This window comes from Dipteris shenzhenensis, chromosome 12 (genome assembly GCF_047967505.1).
Source record: "Dipteris shenzhenensis isolate YYH24624 ecotype China chromosome 12, Dip_SZ_1.0, whole genome shotgun sequence".
In the NCBI taxonomy this organism is placed as follows: Eukaryota; Viridiplantae; Streptophyta; class Polypodiopsida; order Gleicheniales; family Dipteridaceae; genus Dipteris; species Dipteris shenzhenensis.
In genome coordinates, this window is record NC_141607.1 from 19,439,476 (window position 1) to 19,461,944 (window position 22,469).

Sequence of the window (22,469 nt, forward strand, 5' to 3'; positions counted from 1 at the left end):
AACCATGGAGTGGAAGATGTTGGTGGTGGCTAATCAAAATATGATAAACAAAGATATCATTGGAGATAACAAGTCTTCTTTTGATAAAGGTCATATGCCTCTAACTCTTCATTATAGCCTATAAAACACACGATTGTTTGCATCAAGTTTGTGTCTTATGTGAAGGTAGCCAAGAGAGCCAAATACAATCAAATGATTGGCAAATAACTTGACACATATAAATGCTTCTTCTACAAAGTTACTCATGAAATACTGTAGCACATGCCCATTAAGATTGGGGTACCTTTTTTATATCCATCATACACCTTGTTGACCTTCCAACCACTCTATTTCCACTCCATTGTGTTTTGGAGTGTATCTAGAAGTAAATTGTCTTTTGATGTTGTCATGCTACAAAAACCATTGAATTCATCTGATTTTTACTCTCCTCCATTGTCACATCGAAGATTTTTTCTTGTTGAGATAATTCTCAAAAAGATATATGAGTTCCTTAAAAACATTCAATGTATCTGTTTTTTACTTCAAAAGGTTAGCCATGTGTTGTAAGAGAGGCTCCTTTCTTGTTATGAGCTAATGACTTCTTCTTGCCATGAGTTTTGTTAGAGATCTATCATGAAGAATTGATGGGCTCTCTCTTTGTGCATTCTATAGTTAGCACATGGCATGTTTCATGGTAGTCTGTAGTAGCAAAATGTAGTGCAAGAAAATTTGATAAGCTTTGCAACAACAATGAACTCTTTTAATTTCTTATACAAGCAACTGATGTTGCCAACTAGGCATATGCCAAGCAACACAATAATGCAACACAGGTAAAAGCACGACACACCACTATGTTATGCTCTACTACTCACCACCCTCTAACCAACCAATGTGTCTTGTGGAGATTCCTAGCATCTTAGTGGTGAGGAAGAAAAACTACTAATACCTATGCCAAGCAACACAACCATGCAACACATGTAAAAGCACGACACACCCACAATGATTCCCAAGTAACTTTATGGTTTACTATGCTATGCTCTACTACTCACCACCCTCTAACCAAGCAATGTGTCTTGTGGAGATTCCTAGCATCTTAGTGGTGAGGAAGAAAAACTAATATCTATCCCCTCCTATTCGCTCGCCCATTTTCCCTTTCCCCATCCCATCTTATTCTAAATTTCCTCTCTCCATCCCTTCCATCTGCTTCTAAATATACCCCCTCCCTCTTATACCTCTTCCCCATCCACTGCTAATTTCCTCTCCCGCTCTAATTCCCTTTCCCCCATCCCCTTCTAAATATCCCTCTCCCTCTCATCCCATTTCCCCCATCCCTTTCTATATATACCCCCCTCGCATTCACCCCTCCCCCCCATGCTCTTCTAATTTCCGTCTCTCTGGCTCACCCCTTTCCAAGTCTCCTCTCTCCCTCTCGTCCTATTCCCCAATCCACTTCTAAATATCCCCTCCCCCTTCTTCTAAATTGTCCCCCCCTCACATTCCTCATATCCCTTTCTAAGGTTGCCATCTTCTTTCCCCCATATGCTTCTAAATATCCCCCTCTCCCTCACATCCCCTTCCCATCTAAATTCCATGTCCCTTACATCCTCTTTCCCCCATCCCATCTTCCTCACCTCTCACTGTCTTTCCTTACTTCCTTCTAAATTCCCTCTCATTGTCTTCTCCTGTCTCCATCTAAAAATCCCCCTCTCTCTCACATGCCCTTTTCCCCTTCTACTTTGAAAGATTCCCCCATTGCCTTCTAACCTTTTACTTTTCCTTACCCCCTTTTGAATTTAGGTAAGTTAGGCAATTTCAATTAACGAAGTTAAGGAAATGTACGTCAATACACTGTCCCCTACTCTCTCACATCCTCTCCGTTTTCATCGAGTCTGCACATTTTGGGTGACGTATCTTCACACAACAAATAAAGATTATCAAGCCCACAAGAGGCGAGATGATTGATGATAGCTTTGTTGGAGATGACGAGGGGAAGGCAAGGAGGTCTAGCCCTCCAAAGATATTCTCCTTAAATGAGACAAATCTACATTGAGATGGAGATTGAGAGACTCCGAGTCACATCATAGAGATGTAGATTGAGAGGCTCCAAGTCACATCATAGGCCTCTGACAAATCCTCTCAAATAGCATGAAAGGTTAGGGTGAAATGAGAGTGGGGTCGCAAGAGGCATGGCTCATCATGAATCCAAGGCTAGCGCAAAGTCCATCTTGGATCGAGTAGGTTATACAGCAGCTTAAGAGAATTTTCTATGCCAAAGTCAAATCCTTCACTCATACATGGATTCTCAACAAAATGATGCAAACACTTAAAAATGAGAGGGCATTTAAGACGCAACAAGAAAGAGTGACCCAAAAGCTGTCTACAAAAGTAAGAACCCAAACTTCATCAAACAATGCAATTGAACTTCCTTGAACAAAACTCCAAATTTTCACTCTCTTCCATCCAAATTTTTTATTGTATTATGCGTGTTCCTTTGTATTCTTGGCATTGAGCTCTACCATCTATTTATAAATCGTATAAAATTTGAGCTTCCTTCGTGCATTTACAGGTGATTTGAGAGGCTGCAAGTCTGAGACTAGACATCTAAATCATAATTTGGGCAGTGCCAACACAATGGGTAAAGCAATGGTTCGAAATTTGCAAACATGAGACTCGGACTCACTGAAGCCTCGAGTAACTCTCATTCACAGGAGGATACATACATATATTTGAAAACTTACAATGTTCCTGAATAATGTCAAAAACAAATATGATATTAAGTAAAAAAATGACAGAAGTATACTTTGATCATCTATTTACTAAGAAGAACCATCATTATCTATACACAATAGATCAGCAAAAAAACACGATTAGCCTGAAACAAGAAAAGAAATTTTAGATGAACAGGCAACATGTATTAGAGCACATGAACAGGCTACAAGGCTACTCAACATAGCACTGAAGTTACAAAGCATAATAATGAGTTACATAGCCAAAGAATTAAACTGGACTCAACTTCAGCATATGCTGGCTGAAGCAGCCAAAGAAAGAATGTGAGTCTAGAACCCATGTAAAGAAAGACCCTCGATCCATGACTCAAGCCTTTCGGCGCCATGCATTTGTTGTGTTATGTAGCATGTGAGAACTACTCCTATTGAGTTGCCTTTTCAATGTGCCATAAACTTTTAGATCTTCAAGAGCACCAATCTCTCTCTCTCTCTCTCTCTCTCTCTCTCTCTCTCATGCATGCATGCTCTCTGTGTGTCTCTCCACACATTGAGAGACACATTCATAGAGAGAAACTAGGAGGGAAGCGTGGAATAAAGCTAAAAGAGAAAGAAAGGAGAGCAAGGTAAGGTGGATTTAGACTTAGTAGATCCAATAAAAGAACATATTTCCTCAAGTTGATCATCAAGATTCGTTTAATGGAGCTATCATCCCACACATCTTCCTCGGCATCTAGCATGCCCCTACTAAACAAAGTGCACGTTTGTATCTTCCTTTTTAGAAGTGGGGAATTCTTGAGGGTGGAAATCAACAAAAGAATCCGGTATAGCCCAAAGACATCACCCTTGGCGACCCACGTGTAAGATTGCAAGTCTCGCATACACGACAGTTCCTTTATAGCAGTATCAAGATTATAAGTTACAGCAGTTCAAGCACTGCAACAGCTTCAGGTTCCTTCTGCATGCACACAAGCTGCATTGGTTGAGCTGCACCTGCCAATGTCATGAAAAAAACCTGCTTATTCACAATTTGAATAGAATGAGAATGCAGGAAACAACCTTTCAAATTAAAAAAGAAATACAAACTGTTCACCTGACTACAACCAAAGCTGAAATCTCCATCACTTGAATGTGAGTGATTCAAAGATACCTGAACTATGAATATCACAGGAAAATTCTACACTCTGCTTACTCTGGATCACAGCTTACTTGTACTGAATGAGTTGCCCTGCAGAAGTGTAAAACTAGATAAGGAGTCTGTGTACAATTCTTGGGATATGCCTCTTCTGAAATACAGCTGCACATGGTAGGAAAATGACAAATCCTACCATTGGGGTATGGTTCCCATGCCAAGCCCATTGCAAGTCAAAATGAATCCCTTGAATCGGTTGAGGTATTCCTGCTCAGGAATTGTGAATTTTTAACATCAGTTAAAACCGTTTTCACTCTGAATGAATTTAAGGGGGGAATTCAAACATATAAAACCAGATTCTTACAGTTATTGTGTAGTGCTGGACATCAATGTCTCCTCCCATGTCATAGTCATGACGCATGACAGGATCACTTAACACTGGTCATGAAAATCACAATGAATTATGCAAGTCTTAAAACCCCAGAAAAACTGCTGCAAATCTCCATAACTTCTCCTCATAAGAAAAAGGATAATTTCAAAACGGCTGGAACAACTAGTGGGGTGGCAAGCTAGAGAATATCAGGCTTTCAAGTTTATAGACTATCAGAATTGTACTCTCTCTCACACACACACACACACCCAAAAAAAAAATTCTCACTTTAAAATAGAAACCTGGGGAGGTTGTTTTCCAAACATACAACATAACATGTATGAGCATAGAAATTTTATTCCTTTGGGGACTTACCTATCATATACACACTTGAGGTGATTAAATGTATACTTACCCAATGTGATTCGTTAATGATAATCCATGGAGGGGATTTTTATTTCAACATCAAAACATGTGAAGAAGGTAAAATGTAACACTAAAATCCAAATATAGGGTGGAGGTCAATGCTCCATTCTCTGTTCCCTTCATTGTAGCTTAGTTGCTCATTCTGTAAGGCCACCAAATAAGAAGCCATGAGCATGGGATATCCACATCATGTCTAGCATTCAGATAAATGCAAAAATGGCATTCAGTAACCCAAAGAGGTGACATGGCAAGCAAGACACATGACAAATTTAAGGTGCTTACTGGCACTTGCAGATGCTGCTGACATGGCAGACAGCCACATGGCACTGTACAGATGTGGCAGCAGACACAAGTCTGTTGGCATGGCACTGTAAGGGTGATCACCAGACAGTCTGCTGATGCGGCAAAACTGTCACATGATCTGTCAGCTGATGATGTGGTACAGATCAGGTCAGCTGACCTGGTCAGCTGGTAGGTGAGGTCAAATCCTCCCCTGCCACTTGCTAGGCAAATAAAGTGGGAGTTCCACTCCCCCTCTCCATCACATACATAGTCTCTTCCCTCTTTCATCACTTGAGAATGTTCAGTCGTACTGCATCCCAGCACTTTTTTCCTTCACCTCCCGTTTCAAGAGAAGGCTACTAACATCCAATAGAGGAGAGTGGTTTCCAGAAGCCGTACTTATGGCAGAGATCCACTTTCAGTCTATTTGGGCTGGGTTTACACAGATCTACTTTCTCTGTTCTATCTCTCTCTCATGTGTCAGCATTTCTGGGTTAAAAGATTGCTACCACTTTGTGCATCACATGCACGATGAGTTTCTCTCACATGGTATCAGAGCCAGGTTGGTTCGATTGAAAGAGATGGCCTGAAGAAGAACACAGATCAGTCCACCCACAGTCCATGCCTGAAGGAAGTAGATCTGGACCAGACGGGACAGCAGGACCCTCCGGATCCCAACCGGCAGCTCAGTGAAGAACCTGCAGCAAACAAAGGAAGCAAGCCCTAGATCCAGTCATCCAATTGTATAGAGAGGATATATTCTCAATTTTCTGTGTTAGATGGACAGCAAGATTCCGAGCCTTTTGTTTCTGTGTTTGTACGAGGATGTCCATTTCACAAGCAACCGGGAAAGAGCCAAAGTCTGAATCGAGCAACTGGGCAATGAAAAATGTCTATCTAAATTTGTTTCATGATAACTAATAAAAGACAAAAAATATTCCCATGCATTGCTACAGCATGGACAAGCACATGTTTAACAATGGAAGAAAGCTCCAAGTTAAAAATATTCACCCAAAAGGATTGAAAGATGCTTACTTTACATTGTGTTTAAGGAAAGATACATTTGGAATTCATAGTGCATCCTGAGATGAAATCACTCGCACATCAATCTGCAAAATCTCTTCCACTAAAAGAAAGCTCTACTATATATTTTGGTTTGACACTGCGCAGTAAAAACAAAACTTTTTATTTATGCATAATTTGGCCTTTTGGGCACTTGAAATGAGCCCGAGGCCCAAAACCCCTTGAAATAATTGTAAACATGGGTACCTTTCAGTGATGTTTCAAAACCCCCTCTAGAGAAGAAGTGCATCTGTTTCTGGCACCATAAATGAGCTCAAAAGGCCCAAAAACCTTAAAAATGACTGTAAACATGGGTACCTTTTGGTGATTTCTCAAAACCCCCTCTAGAGAAGAAGTGCATCTGTTTCTAGCCAAAGCAGCCTGAGGGGATTTCTCAAAAACCCCCTCTAGAGAAGAAGTGCATCTGTTTCTAGCCAAAGCAGCCCGAGATACCCATGTTTACAGTCATTTTTAAGGTTTTTTGGCCTTTTGAGCTCATTTATGGTGCCCAAAGGGCCAAAATATGCATCAATCAAAAGTTTTGTTTTAATTGCAAGGGATTTAGAGAGTATATGTGTATATATAGTTACTTATTTATTTATTTATTTATTCATTCACTCATTTATTTATTCATTTATTTATTTTAAATCTCATATGCAATCCTTGATATCCCAACCATGGGATAAATGAAGAAATTGATGGACACTTTTTTATATGGCACAAAATTATAGCATGATAGACCACCATTACTAAAATACATATGCAATCAGCATAACCTCTTTGCCCATAAGGCTTGAGGGTTAAAACTCATCTAGTCATACTCGAAAGAGTACTACTTTGACCATCTCTTGCAATTAGGAAGACAAATATTTAACAGTGGAGAGGCCTCTATGACAATGATCTAGACTTGATTGTATTTGGAATGAGATCCAGATTTAGTTATTTGGAATGAGATCCAAGTCGGGAAAGCCAACTAGATAACAACAAATTCAATCATAATGGAGACTTGGGAAGGTTTGTGTACCAAAAGTTTTAGACGCCTCTATAAATGCCGTGCTAGTCCAAGAACATGTAACTCAATAGAAAGTTTATTGGCCAATCCTAAGGTGTGAACCATCCAAGTTAGAAAGATAACCACTTTAAATCCCAAAAAGTCAACTGAAAGAGAAACCAAAATGTGTCAATAGATAAATTGATCTACTTTTTTGAGAACTTGTAATCCCATATGCCCCACGAGCCAAAGACAATTCTAGAAGAAAGAGAAATGGGAAACGCAAGCCTAAATACGACCATACTTGGGAATATTTGAAAGTGAGATCTTGGTTCATGCCTAAATATGACCATACTTGAGAATATTTGAAAGCGATATCTTGGTTCATCTCATAAAGCTTCCCTCTATTAAGGACGTGAGAAGGTTACATCCTAGTCAAACATAAGTGGTGTCTAGACACAAGTAGGCACTATATTGAGGTTGACACCTAAGCTAGCATGGTACATACTAGAATACTAGGACAATCTCTTAGGTATTAGGACACCTTTTCCCATGCATACTAGTGGAATCCTAAGTTGTGCCTTGGTAACACATTCCCGTTGTGCATGAGGACTAGAATGTCCTTGTGAAAGCATAATTGCTTCAAAGCAAGGATTTGAGGGTCGTTCTCATGAGTAAGGGAATTTGGTATTGGACACATGTTCTTGCTACTAGGTTGTATAGGCTCTTAGATAGTCTGAATACCAGCACTCAATGGTGGCTCCACATACGCAAGTTGAGTCGCTCATGTTGATCTAACGCATGTTTTGTATATTATATACATTGCCTAAAGGAGAGCCTACGTGCTTCTCTCAACTAGTATAAAAAGTAACAAGAAATCTTATCTTATGCAAAGTGTAATAGAATATGATGTGACCTAGAAGAGAGAGAGAGAGAGAGAGAGAGAGAGAGAGAGAGAGAGAGTTCAAATTAATTCCACTGAACAATTAGAAAAGTTTTTTCCTTCAAGAGTACTACCTTTATAAGCCTCACTAATTTCTTGAAATCTTGTAGTAGCGAATTTCTCTCCCTTATGCTTGTCTGGATGCCACTTCTGCACGTCAAAGATGACAACTTTTATAATTCTACCCAAGATTTTGAAAACCAATTTGAAGTGTAGAAAGCACATCATGACCCCTCCATATGAGTGGTGCCACTGAATTGCCAAGCTAGCAATGAACAACATGCAAACACAATTCATCATAAATCTAGTTGCATAGTGATAAAAATGCCTCTGACATATACCCAAGCTATGCAAACTCTCGACCCTAGTGTTTTGCAAAATCAGATAACTTTTCCCTCGCATTTAGGAGTCAATCCTCAAGTCTGTGGTATTTCCGGCACATTCATCTCCACAACCCTTGTGACTAATAGGACAAGGGTATCAGCAATTGAGTGGCATTTTGTAAGCGCTGCCAATCTTGAATCCTCATCACTCCTAGGTACCAAGGTAGGCACACTCACAAATAGACTACACCGGCAAGTGCAGAGGTGATAGTGGTCGTGAGAAACTATGGACGAGATGTGAAGTTGACAGCATTAGATTCAAAAGTGCATTGCAATGATCTTCCCTTTATGTCATCTACAACTAGCCTCACACATGGGAGAAACCTTAGAATGCCTACAAATAAGAGAACCCATTGTCTTGATATCCATGCCAACCTACCAAAGCTTTATTAATTGGCATTGCAATTATTCTTCATTGGGAACGCGACATCTTGCAAGAAAAGAACATCCTAAATTGAAACATCTCATAATTTTAAGCCTATTCTCCAGAGTCTCAATAACCTTAACTTCTTGCAATGCAAGAAAAGTTGGGGAAAGAGAAATCTCCTTAAGCCAGCTGGCAAGTTCCTGACTTCTAGATCGGTCAATAAGACCACACACATTCAGTGTGACAGAGGAAATGAGGCTGCTTACCATTTTTACTTTTTTCCTTTTTTGCCTTGGGGGCAAGGCTTTTGGGGGGGACACCTTGGCTTTTTACTTGAGAAGTTATTTGTTTATTCTGCACTATAGCTCGAGGTTTACCTTGGAGGGAGAAATCCTTCTTCATTACAAAATTGTGGGTAGGAAGAAGTTCTTCTTCTAAATCACTCACCTTAGAATCACTCAGACTAGCATCCTGTTGGTTAACCTCATTCTCAAATCCTTCTAATCACCCAGGCTTTACCTCCTCTTCTTCCATTTCATTATCTTGTATCCACTTTTTTCATAGCATAATCTATATCTTGCAAACACAAAGAAACTTCGATTGTCAATCCATCTCAGAAAGAACCATAGTGTTTGTGAAGCTTTACCATGCCTTTTGCAATTGAAAATGTGAAACCAACAAACAAATATTTGACAAAAGCTTTCACAGAATCCATTTTCAAGGTAACAACAATGGAACAAAAAACATGAAGGAAGAATTAAAAATATGTGATGAAAATAAGACCAAGGCTTAGAAAGATTTTGCAGTTTAAAAAAAAGAAAGAAAGAAGTAAATGTTGTAGTTATTTATGTATATTAGGACTACAAATAGGTGATACAAAGTTTATGTTGCCAACTTTATGACATGTATACTTCATGTTGCCCAAACCAGCCTGAGTTCAAAACAAGTATGATTTTCAACCAAGGTTTTCTCATTACAATTATAAAAGCTCTCATTGATTGTGATTGCCACCTAGGTGGGTGCACACGCATTTCTCCATCCATTACAATCTCAATATGGAATACCATCATCACAACCTTCAAAGGATCACATGTGTTTGCAATCTCTTTGATGGCAATGTTCTCTTTTATGGCCATTCTCTCCCTCCTAGCTGCTTTCTCCTTTACGGCCATTCCTCGTTTATGACAACTCCCTCTTTTATAATCTTTCTTTTTATGACAAAAAATTTGTCCTTTTCTCTTTTATTAAGGGATCCTTGTCACGTGTGCTCCCTTAACATTGCCATTTGTCTTCTTCCTTCACCGAAGTTCCTTTGGATAGAAAGTTGTTTCATAATAGGACCAATAGTTTGTTGATTGATAAATCTTGTTGAGAAAGGCCTTCAATGACTATCAAGCTTGGTCAAATCCACGCTGGTAGCTTCTTCTCCTTACGTAGACATCATTCCTTTTCCAAAACTCCCATTGTGTTTTCATTAACAAAACTACCTTTGAAATAGAGGAATCCAGAGAGAGACTAGAGTAAAGACTCCAATCAATTTATCCATTGTAATTCCTACCAACTTCTTCTCCTCCTTGGGTTTAGAAAAGGGCTTTCATGGGTTTCAAAGTCTAGCTTCTCCTTCTCGGCCTCAAGGCAAGGTTTCTAGCTTCACTCTTTTTTCTTTGTTGTTCGAAGGAGAGGCACTATCAATTATATTGGTATCCTCATGCCTTAACATCTATTTCCTTTCCCTCCCTATATAAAATAACTTTTATTAAATGCTTTGAAAGCAATACAACAAATCCATTATCCATGATGTGCTGATAGGAAAATAAAGAAATCTCCTAGCTGCCTTCTCCGCATCCTAACTCAAATACCTTGCTCCCAAATTCGGCTACAAGGCATTATAATGCATGTCTGTATGCTAACGAGAGTGGGAATAGATCGAATATGCTACCCCCATCATTCCGAGCCACAATGCTAATAATGTTCTATAGACACTCATCTCCAAAGAGATCAGGAGGCATAGTTTTGAGGGTGCAGTGGGCCTTATGAATCTTTGCATATAATTGTTTCCCCACTCACCAATTAGGCAAGGGAATCTACAAAGCAGGCATGCCCCCCTCTATCAACCAACCTACTATTCCCCATGTAAACACAAGCCAGATGCACCTCACCCTTGAAACGATCCTGAGTGAGTACTGCCAGCTCCCTTGTGCTGAAGGAGCAAGTTCAGAAGAGTCGCAACTCGTCCTCTTGATCACCTTCCACGCAATAGTAGCAAGTACCATCCCTGTCCACTAGTCTAACCAAGGGCTAATGGGGAGTCCATTATGCGCCACTCTCTCTTTTTGAATTGAAGACTACTCCAGACGTGTGACCAAAATACACCAAATCCACCAACGAGGGCAGTGTACGACAAGAAGGGCGACCGTAGAGTCCTTATGGATAGCCCTCCTTGGGTAGGAAGGAGGCACTCCCATGCATCCTATAGTAACTCTCTCATGGGTTAGCCCTCCCAAGCATACTCTCTGGAAGAACAGAAGTCAATGGCCTAGTACTTGAATAATCTTACCACCACTTTGATTCTCTGGCACTATAAAGAAGAAAGCACCTGATCATCCAAGGGGTCTTTCTAGATGATGGATGGATCTAGATGGAGGGTTCCATCATGTCCTATACTATAAAAGACCAGCAAGTGTATATTACACAATGTCCCATACATGTAGTAATAGGCCATATAGATAGAGGGTTCCATCATGTCCTATAAAAGACCAACAAGTGTATATTACACAATGTCCCATACATCTAGTAATAGGACATAGATCAGATATAAAAAGAGACTTTAGTCATAGAGATCCACAAGCCTCTTGAAAGTCTTCATTCACTCATCTTACGCACTCTCTTCAAGCCTCTGAAATAGTTGTCTCTATCTCATCTATCTATCGTCCAAGCCTCCCCTCATGTGCATCAAAGTATTGAGGCACTCCTACTACTGTGCTAGGTGGCTCTAAGCCCCATGGACTGGGCTACATCATAATTTCATTGTGCCCAACCAATGGGATTCTTAACATGAATTTTGAATCTCAGACTTTTGGGTGCCAATTGATGCTAAATGTTACCACAATGTAAATATCCTAAGTCAAAGTACAGTTGACCATTAATTTGATCATAATTAAAGAGTTTTCCATCTGGGTTAATTATGGTCAAAAGAGTTTTTCTATTGGTCAAAGAATTGACTACGGCCAAAGATACTTGACTTCAGGAAGACTTGGTTTATACCAAGAAGGCTAACTACGGTTAACCAAGATGTGCCAACTTCGATTGGAGAGACTTGACTATAATTAAGGCGCCTCGACCCTCGGTCAAAGCCCCTAATTATGAACAAGAGCGTTGACTTCGGTCAACCAGAGAATAAATATATTTTTATATTTCTTATGTGTGCACATGTGTTCAGTGGGGACGCCCACCATGACTAAAATTAGTCCACAGTGTATTATTTGCATGCAAAAGTGCTAACAATTAATGGGTGCCATGGTGATGTGCTTTAATTTATTGTTGCAAGTACTAGGAAGAGTTATTTTCCTAAGCGCAATGGAGCCTAACAAGAGTCTAGGAGGCGGTTCACATGACCAAGTGCTTCGAAGACTCCAGAGTTGCCCTTCGTGGCATGTAATTAGGAAAGTAATGTAGAATTTGACAAGTGGATTGTTGCCACGAAAGAAAGCCTAAGAGCTCATGTAATTATTCATTCATGTTTTAAATTTTGGTATGAGCAGCTTCACGCTGAACTCTCTCTATACTCAGAATTTTTCAATGAATAAAATGCCTTCGGGGAGGTCCAGCCCGACAAGTTGTCTTGGGCCCTAGTTGCTTGCAGAGTGAGAGAGAGAGAGAGAGAGTAAGTGAAAGGTAGAAGAAGCGACTAAAAAGATCTGCAGGAGAATTTCCACATCAGGAAGACAAGCACGTCAGGGGAGTTTATGGTAGCGTAGAGGTTTTGCGAAGGCAAATTCTGCCCTGACGACTCCAAAGAAGCGTTCTCACACAGGCACTGACGATTAGCAAGCGCGGGGGTGTCCACTGGTGAATGACAAGAGAAGATCTGCCATGGCGTTCGTCGTGAAAAAGATGCGAGAAAGGTCCGTCGCCGTTTTGCGACGCTGACGGAAGTCCATGACGAACCTTGGAATTTTACTAGAACTTCCTCAACCTTAGGGTGACGTGGCAGACAAATGCAGATTGCTGATGTGGCATGCAGGCCTGAGGGATGCTGATGTGGCAGTACATGTGGCAGCCAGCTCAGATGCTGATGTGGCACTGACACATGGCAGACAGGTGGCTGATGTGGCAGACCATGGGTTTATCTAACCTAACATTGGTTAGTGGACTGGTTAGAGGTCCAGTTAGTTGACCCAACCAAACTAGTGTGGTCACTGTATCCAGACCGTGACCAGTCTAGTTAGTCTAGTTGCAGACTAACCAAACCAGAACCAGTTAGTCTGGTTAGAGTAACCAGCCGGTTACTTCATCTAGTTACTGTCCCCAAAAAAAAAAAGACAGTTACTGTAAAACTCTTCAATTCTAACTACAGACAGATCACGGGAGTAGCACCGATATTGTTCCACCCAGCCAACCTTGCTGAAGCGTAAGAGCTCACAGAGAATCCAAAAATCCTATTCACGTAAAAGCACACTTCTCCTTCTCTCACTAGCTCCAACAAGCCCCATCTCCCCAGATGGATGTAGATGCCACATGTCATCATTATAGGGCCTTACTAATGCATCTTTTCACCCCTCACTTGGGAAGCTTTAATTTCCTTTGCCCCTAGGCACATTTCTTGATTTAGGCCCTCAGCCTTAGATCCACCTAGTCTGGTGCTATCAACCCTCACCTAGGACCTTGACATTAATTCCCTCTCGATCATTTACATGAAGCGCAAACAGATATATTACAAACATAGATCCTTTAAGGGAAATGTCGACTGATTCTTCCGAGGTCATGCTACCTCAGCTAGAGCGTAACATTCCTTCCCTCTTCAGACATCAGCATCCTCGATGATAAAGTCTAGGAACACTCTCCGCAACTGGTATACGGATTCCCAGGTAGCTTCTGATAGAGGCTGACCATGCCATGCAACCAACACCGTGGGTATCTTCCGATTTCGTATTTGCATTGTTCCTCGGTCCAGGATTCTTGTTGGTTTGCCCCTTGCATTATCCTCTATCTCTTGAAACAAAACCACACCTTCGATTAGTGAGTCACCTGTATATAAAAATTTCTTTAAGCGCGAAACATGAAAAACCGAGTACACCTTACACCCCTGTGGCAATTCTAATTTATAGGCTACCTTGCCTATTCTCTTTAGAATTAACCACGGCCCACAGTATCGAGGTGATAACTTAGCACACTCTCCTGAAGTTAATGACTTCGAGTGTGAAGGAACTCTGAGAAAAACTTTTTCTCCTTCTTTAAATACTCTTATAGACCGGTTTTCATCCGCATACACCTTGGCTCTATCCATAGTCTGGCAGATATTAGCTCTCGCAAGTGCTAGCATCTCCCGCATCTGAACCACAAAGTTCGCGGCACTAGGCACTTTCTGAGGTACTCCAACTATAGTCGGATTTGCTGGTCTATAACCATAGTTCAGCTCAAACAGACTGAACCCTGTAGAGGAATGTTTTCTATCATTGTAGGCAAACTCTAACAATGGCAACCACTTGTCCCACGTATGTTGCCTCAATGACACATATGCCCTCAGCATATCCTCTAAAGTCTGGTTGACTCTCTCCGTCTGACCATCCGTCTCAAGATGATCCCCACTACTCATTCCCAACTCAATCCTTAGTGTCTCAAATACCGCTGTCCAAAAATGACCGGTAAATCTGACATCTCTGTCCGACACTATGGATCTAGGCAATCCATGCAGACGAAATATATGTCTAATAAACAAATCCGCCACTTGCGGGACACTAACAGACTCTCTAGTCGGGATGAAGTGAGCCATCTTGGTTAGACGATCAACCACCACAAGGATAGAATCATACCCTCCTTGTGTCATAGGCAGCCCTACAATAAAGTCCATGGAAATGCTCTCCCACTTAGTGGTATTTCCAGGGGCTGTAAAAGTCCGGGTGGCTTCACCCGTTCGGCCTTGCTTACCTGACACGAAAAACACCGTGTCACATATTCATGAATATGCTTTTTCATCTTTGGCCAAAAGAAATCTCGCTTCACGAGATCATATGTCTTCTCGACTCCTGGATGTCCCGCACATGGGTTATCATGGCACTGTCGAATGACTCTCTGCCTGAGATCATTCTGACTAGGTAGTACAACCTTACCATTTCTTTTCAACATACCATCCCTTATAATATATCTTGCATATGTTTGGCCTTTTCTGGATGCCAGGTCATCCTCGAAAAGAAGTCTCATCCTCTCTAGGATAGCAAGTGAGCCTCCACAAAGAGAGTTGTGTCATCCATAAGGTGCCTTTCAATCGACCCTAGCTTATGATTGGAGAAAATATCTGAGAGCCTCAATAATAAAGAGGAACCAAAAGGACAAAGAGACCTAAAAAGGGACCAATGGGCAGCACTAACATATCGAGCATGAGAAAAAGGCCTCCCAATGTCAATGCAATGGGTGACTAGAGTTGCTACCATATAGTGCAGAGACCCACTGATCCATCGTGCTGAAAAGCCCAATCTACACATGCTTCTTTCCAAGGAGGCCCAATCCACCACTATTGTATTCTTAAAAACCTAGTTAATGCCCCCATCTATGAGCCCCCAAATGAGGAGAGCAACACAGCTTGACACCTATAGAAGGTTGGGTGTAGATTGTGCCATAAGAGCACATGTAGGTCAAGTGAGAGAGACTTCCATGTATTTGCACTAGTCTTGAAGTGCAGGTGTTGTACCATCACATATCTTCTGCATTAGATGCCTTGCTTTCTTAGTTGGTGATTGCAAGACATTTATGTATCCACACCTTATATTAGCACTGCTATGTTACAAGCATAGTTAGGGGAAACGGAAACAGGGAAACGGGGAACGAAAACGGAAATGGAAACGTTTCGGGATTTCTGGGAGGGCTGAAACGGGGAAACGCCACGTCAGCAAGGGAGGGGAGTAGATGATGATGGAGGGCTGAAGCAGGCTGCAGGAGAGAAAGGAGAGGAAAGGAGTGAATGGGGCTGAAGGAGGGCTGGAAAACCTTGAGGATGGAGAGAGTATGAGGCTGAAGGAGTGGAAGGAGCCTGGAGACCAAAATCAAAAGCAAAAAGACAAAAAATGTGATTTTGGAGACCTAGCAGCCTGTGTTGTCTGAAACGGCATGTTTCAAGGCTTTGAAACGCGTTTCAGACTGGCTGAAACGTTTCAGCCAGCCGTTTCAGGGTCCTGAAACGTTTCAGACTCTGAAACGCGTTTCAGGAAACGGGGCTTCTCTGAAACGGCGTTTCAGGCCTGGCGGGGCTCTGAAACGCGTTTCAGCGTAACTATGGTTACAAGCAAGAAGATTAGGGCTCTTTAGGGAACCACAAGGGCATTTAAGGCCTTCAGCATGTCACTATTTGTAAAAGGAGCCTCTAACCAGCTCCTCATGGACTGTGTGACTGTAGGGGGAATGTAAGATGTAGACTTCTCGACCCCGCATAATTATTAATCGTAGAAGAAGGTGGTCATCTCCAAGATCTCGTAAGGGTCAATAAACATTTGCCCCCCCATCCTGCAAGCACCAAAGTTGAGTGCCCATTGATCTAGGTTTGAAAGAATTACCACAACCTCCTGCCACCATATTGTATCAACTTGACCCATGGAAAGTGGAATGGGTATCCCACACCCCTAGCCTCACGCACTACTACTGGTCTACTAACCAAGGTGAATCCAACTGCTGCTCCGCAAGTTTCTCAATGAAAGGAAGACCTAACTTGACCCTATCCATCCATCCATCCCCCCTTCTCTCTCTCTCTCTCTCTCTCTCTCTCTCTCCCCCCCCCCCCCTTCTACACACACACACACACACACACACACACACACACACACATATAAATACATATACACACGTATGTACATATGTATGTATGTCGGGCTGAGAGAGAAGAAAAGAAAGAAAGATGTATTGAAGTCTGCGAGAAGGGCCTCGCAACAGTACAACCCATCATGTCAACACTAGTCAAAGGAATATCCTACAATCTGGTGAACTTTCTCTATCTCTGATGGAGACGAGAAAATGCTTTTAGGAACCTCTCTTTGCTATGGGAATCTCTCAGAATGTAAGGGACGGAATGATTAAGATACAAACACCTCTAGTTCATTTCCATTGCCAGTGACCAGATCTCTGAACCTCTCCCTAGGTGAGAAAATGTGCTCTTAAAGCATGAAGATGTCCGTCACGCTCTCAACTAGAGCTCTCTTTGGCTCCTATTGAAAACTCAGTTGCTGCAACAATTGTTCTTTGGCACGATCATGAATTTCTCATTCCAGCTCACTATGTGTCATGTGCACGGATTGGTATCTGACGTGTACTAGGTACACAAGACTAGCTCAGGTAGCCTAGGGAGGCTTAGAGCTAGGCAGGCTTGATTCTCGGGTTGAGTGGCAAGGGTACGAACCAGTTAGAGGTCTTCGCTATTTTTGGCGCTTGGGGACCGAGTCTATAAAAGGGGCCCAGAGGTTCAGTTCTCAGGGAGCCAATGGGAGCAAGTTTCGTTCGCAGGTGGTAGGTATGATCCTGGATTGAGTCGCGGACGTGCGCCTGCATCATAGCGTAGCCCAAGGCCCAGCAACAGATCCCAGGCTTCACAGTGCCACCTGGTGGTACGGGACACCACGCTGGTTTGGATCTGGTTGGGAGTTCGTGCCAATAGCTCAGATTGTGGCTCGGAGGGGACATCTCTTGATTCGGGATCACATCCCGTAGATGTCGTGGTTGGGTGGTGAGCAGCCTGCTCAGTTTTCTCACGTTGTGTGTGTTCTTGTGTTTGCTTGCAGATCAGAGGTTTCATGAGTGCTGGGATGTGTCAGTTGGTATCAGAGCCAACTCCTGAGGTAGAAACTTCTGTTGTAAAAATTTTGGACGATTCTTTCTCCAGGTATGCCCTAATTTCGAAATTTGTGCTGCAAGTGTTTGTTTGGTTCATCGGATTTTGGGAAGTGGTTGAGATTTAGGGAAAGAAGGAAAGAGAGAGAGAGAGAGCAGGGTGATTTCGTTGCAAGAAGTGGCAGGTTGAGAGAGAGGGAGAGAGGTGTAGTTAGGAGGAAGAAGTGGGGTCCAAGTAAAGGCGTCAGAAGGGGGTCAGGAGAGTGTGTAAAGTTGGGGCGAACCAAAGGGGGATCCCGCATGTCGGCTGGCTGCTCAGGCGTGGTGATGGCAGGTAGAAAGGGAGCGCAGGAAGATGCGAAACAAGATAGGGACAGATCGCAATTTGGGACAGCTGCTTTTCGGGGGGCCTGGAGACTTTAAAAAAAGCACTACCCCTCCGTTTTTGGAGGGTGAGCTTTTGGAAAAGCAGGGCTTTACTAAAAGCCTGCTCTCCCACTATAAGTTCGGCCAAATTGCCTTCTCCCATAGCCTGTAGATTGCGCAGAATTCCAGCCCCTCTACACCTTCACGCCCGGCAGCCAAAATATTGATATGGCCTGCTACAGCACTTCGTACGGACAGCCAGGAGCGGAGTTCCAGGTTCCATTGTCAGGTTACTAAGGCAGAAAGCCTTAGAAGTGCGAGTTTATTACAGCCATTGCAGATTCCAAGTAATAAATGAGAAAGTATTTCCATGGATTTTATTACTGGTTTGCCTCGAACGCGCAAGGGTCATGACTCCATTTGGGTCATAGTTGACCGTCTGACAAAAATGGCTAGATTCTTACCTACTAGAACAACTATTTCAGCTGTTCAGCTGGCTCACGAGTTTGTGGACCACTTGTTTAAGCTGTATGGTTTGCCCTCTGACAAAGTCGGGACTCAAAGTTTACAAGTAACTTTTGGAACTTGTTTTTGAGAAGTTAGAAACTACTCTCAGTATGAGTTCCTCAGATCATGCACAATCCGATGGCAGTACAGAGAAGGTCAACCAATTGGTTGAAGATATGCTTCGGGCATATGTTTCTAAGAGACAGTCTTCATGGGAAGATTATCTACCTATGATAGAATTTGCTTATAACAGTGCAAAGCATTCGAGCACTGGTTACAGTCCTTTTATGCTTATGTACGGGTTTCAACCTAAGTCACCAATTATGGGGGTTAAAGGGAATCCAAAATGATGCTGCAAAGACCTTCTTGCTAGACATGCAGGAAATGTTGAAGTTTGCCAAGAAGTCTATTAGAAGTGCCCAAGATCGGGACAGATTTTATGCTAATATACATCGTTCACCTAGAGAGTTCTTTGAAGGAACGATGGTATATTTGCGAATTCCCAAGGAATCCAAGAGCCTTAGTACTGGTTTGGTTCCGAAGTTATCCCCCATATACTGTGGTCCGTTCAAGGTTATTAAAAGAATTGGACCAGTTGCCTATCGACTAGAATTGCCTCCTGATGTTAAAGTACATCCAGTCTTTCATGTCAGTAGGCATCCCCCCTGACGTCATCAGCGCCTAACAGTGGGTGTAGACCATAGTATAAAAATATGTTCTCACACATACAAATCCACACATACTTTAAGCAACTAGACTAAAAACCATCGATGTCCAATGTGATAAGAAACCTTGGACTCCTACAAGTTCTTTTACGTGAATAAAAAACTTTGAGCCTCCTTTCTCTATGGATTTTGCTAGACACAAGACCTTAGAAGTTGTCAAAATCTTTTGCTTTACAACAAAAATTCCCTTAAAAAAGAGGCAGTAAGGATTGAAATATCTATGTCCTAGAAATTTTCTACAAAAGAAGTAGACTATTTATCATTGCAACAAGAAGGACTTCTTAGTCTTGTATGCTTTGAATAATGGAAGGCTTTTGACCAATCTTTTCACCTGCTTCCAGCAATCACAAAACGATTCCCATGCCTTAATCCAAGGAGGAAGACCACTCATACCTTAGAATCAAAACTCCAAATAAAACACAATTCTTCAAAACATTACCCACAAAACAAGAAAATGCAACAAAATCCCTAAACGCAGGTTGGCGCAGGCTGGGTGACGCTCACCTCCTTGCCTTGTGTCAAACCACCCTTGAATCTAAGGTCTAAACCATGGGCATCTAGATCAAGTAAATCCTACTGCAAAGCAGATCTTCCATGAGAGAATGGATACCATGAAGTCACCCATGCAAGGTGTCCTTTTGAGAGCCTCTTCAAAATAGCACCTCCACGTATATTTATGAGCTCTAATATCTTAACTTCAGGAGACATCCCAAGCACAAGACTTTCCCAAGTGCCTTGACCGAGTGGAGAGGACAGCAACCTGCTCCCTAAAAGATTTAAACACATATGAAGCAAAACAATGACCACCAAAATAGTGAATAAAAATAAAGTGTCTCAAAATCCACTCTAAAATAGGCAGTCATATCACTATTGTGCCTTGTGTTTTTTAAATACTAGCTCACTTTGGGACTCTCAAGAACACAGCTTAAGCAATAGAGTTTCATAGGTTGTCTTTGTTTGCATATGTTATTTTCATAGAAGTTAGATAGCTTCATGTTTATTTTTTTGCTGATTCTTTGTGTATATCTTAATGACAACATCTTAGATGCACCAACACATATATACATACCTAGATAAATTTGACAATACGCCCAACTTTGGGCCACTCCTGAGTCCTAAAGAAAATCTGCACATCTACAATCTGCCCATTTGAGATTGAATAGAGGCACAAACCGTAAAGCACCCTAAGTAGCCCTGTAGTTCTAAAAGGTACAGCTGGTTGTTGCCTGATAGAAAACAAAGGTCTGAGGTTCAATAAAAAAGGCACACATAACACGTTGAGAGAAGGAGATATAAAGAGAGACACAGAGAGAGAAAGAGGGTCTAGCGAAGAGAATAGGAAACCGACTAAAAAGTAGGGAAAGAAACTACTTATTCAGCAAATCCATACTTAAGTCCTCATCAGGGCGAAGTCAAATTGTCTTCGAAGTTTCAAAAACGTATTTGGTAGTGTGAAAATGTAGAGGAATTATGGAGACATTGTATAGATCACACTCCTAGAAATTAAGATCTCGAGTTCAACATCATTATTCATTTCTTGCATGTATGATATTAATATACATGAAAACTTCGGGTTCGGAAGACATCCTAGCCCTTAGCAGTTTGAGACCCATCAAACATCTCTTCCATTCTTTTCAAAAATCTGATGCACACCATTGAAAAGGTGAAAAAGGAAGAGATGAAAAGAGACAACAAACATTATCACAAGCATCAAGAAGAGAGATACACAGGGAGAGGCCAAGGGAGGAGGAGGAGGAGAGAGAGAGAGAGAGAGAGCACCAATGCAAGGCGCAAGTAGTTTGTCCTTATTGATTCTTCTGACGCATCATAGCTGACTTCAAGCACCTTATAGAAATCCTGATCATAAATTAAAAATATATATCAGGTAGGTTTTTGTTTTATTCCCAAACTTAGCACTACAAACAAAAGCATAATGTATACAACTTCACGTCACAAGAGTCCACTCACAAAGCTTCAAACTACAAAGTTCACCATTCAGAAAATTCACTTATGTTGGAAATATTGTAATATTTAAGGCAGTGGCCAATGTATTAAGTTGTTAGGAGGCTTAGGGACACTTTTCCTGCTAGCTTTTTCCCCCGACCACAGTTAGTGGTTGAGTGAGTTTTAACTCACCCTATGGTTTTACTAGACATGTTGACAGCCCTCCTCTACGCAAAGACCTACAATGTCGTTCGCAAGAAACCTCGTTGGCTCATTTTTTATTAGCCAACACCTCTACAGGATTGTTGCCACTTTGTACAGGCTCCTAGAGCTATTTTGTAACTAGACAATCCAATCTCTGATTTCGAGATGCTGCACTTTAGTTTGGCTTCTCCTGTTCTAGACCTGGCCACCTTGATCTGGAGCTCCTACACAGTGGAATTTTTGCTAATTTTGGGCTTCGGTCAACTGTTTTTACTGGTCCCCTACAGGACAAGCTTCCTAGGAGTATTTCAAGGCTGGTACAATCATCATTTCGAACTGTTTCACGTCTGTACTTGCTGTCCTTATCAGGCCGCCTCCGATTTGAAGGTGCTTGTGACTGATTTTTGGGGTCACCCCTCAGCTACAGCAAGTTTCCTACTGGATGGACTTGTTTTCCTTCAGGAAACTGTATAATACCTGGTTTTGGGCACGATTTTTGGTTGCTGAATTACTGTTTTAACTGGGTTGACGGTGTTGCCTCAGTTTGTTAAGAAAACTGTTGGAAATCAGCAAATGCCATCATCTTTTGAGGTGTTTTGCTACCCTGGATCAGAGTTTTATTCCTGGTAGACACACAATTCAGAGGAGTTGTGTTTTGTTTAAGCCAAGCATTGGCTTATTTAGGGCAGATTTGATTCTGCATTGGTATTATTCTAGCAGTCCACATTTCAGTTAAAAACTGATATATTTATGCTGTATTTGCCTAGCCAAGTATTCTCTTGCGGAGCAGTGTTCTTTTGTATAATTCACAGCATGTGATTTGGAACTGTTTGTGCATTCATCTTTGAAGATAGCTCAGAATCAGAATTAATGTTCAGGAGATGTTTTTTGACTTTGGCATAGGAGGATAAATTGGATAGCACCAATTATTCCCTATGGAACTTTATGGTAATGAAGTTGTTGGTTGCAAAGAGTCTATGGGGTTTTGTTACAATTAAGATTGTCCGTCCAAGAGATGCAGTCATTGCTCCTGGT

General features: G+C 41.7%; 1 protein-coding gene across 3 annotated transcripts in view; it reads right to left on the reverse strand.

Moving 5' to 3' along the window:
* Positions 1-3,352: 3,352 nt before the first annotated feature.
* The window catches only part of LOC147895945 (uncharacterized), a 40,975-nt gene continuing 21,858 nt past the window's right edge, over positions 3,353-22,469 (reverse strand). Inside the window, exons 2-7 of one of the 3 annotated variants that reach the window (XR_015541892.1) lie at positions 21,066-21,143; positions 7,983-8,058; positions 4,199-4,272; positions 4,031-4,101; positions 3,796-3,930; positions 3,353-3,695 (exon numbers count right to left, since the gene is read on the reverse strand). Coding sequence is in view for 1 of the 3 variants with exons in the window: in XM_087382664.1 (XP_087238790.1) it covers positions 3,891-3,930; positions 4,031-4,101; positions 4,199-4,272; positions 7,983-8,058; positions 21,066-21,143 (339 nt within the window). In the remaining 2 variants the exon portion in view is untranslated. Of the gene's footprint in view, positions 3,696-3,788; positions 3,931-4,030; positions 4,102-4,198; positions 4,273-7,982; positions 8,059-21,065; positions 21,144-22,469 lie in introns of all 3 variants that reach the window. The other 2 variants (XR_015541893.1, XM_087382664.1) reach the window with 2 other exon arrangements.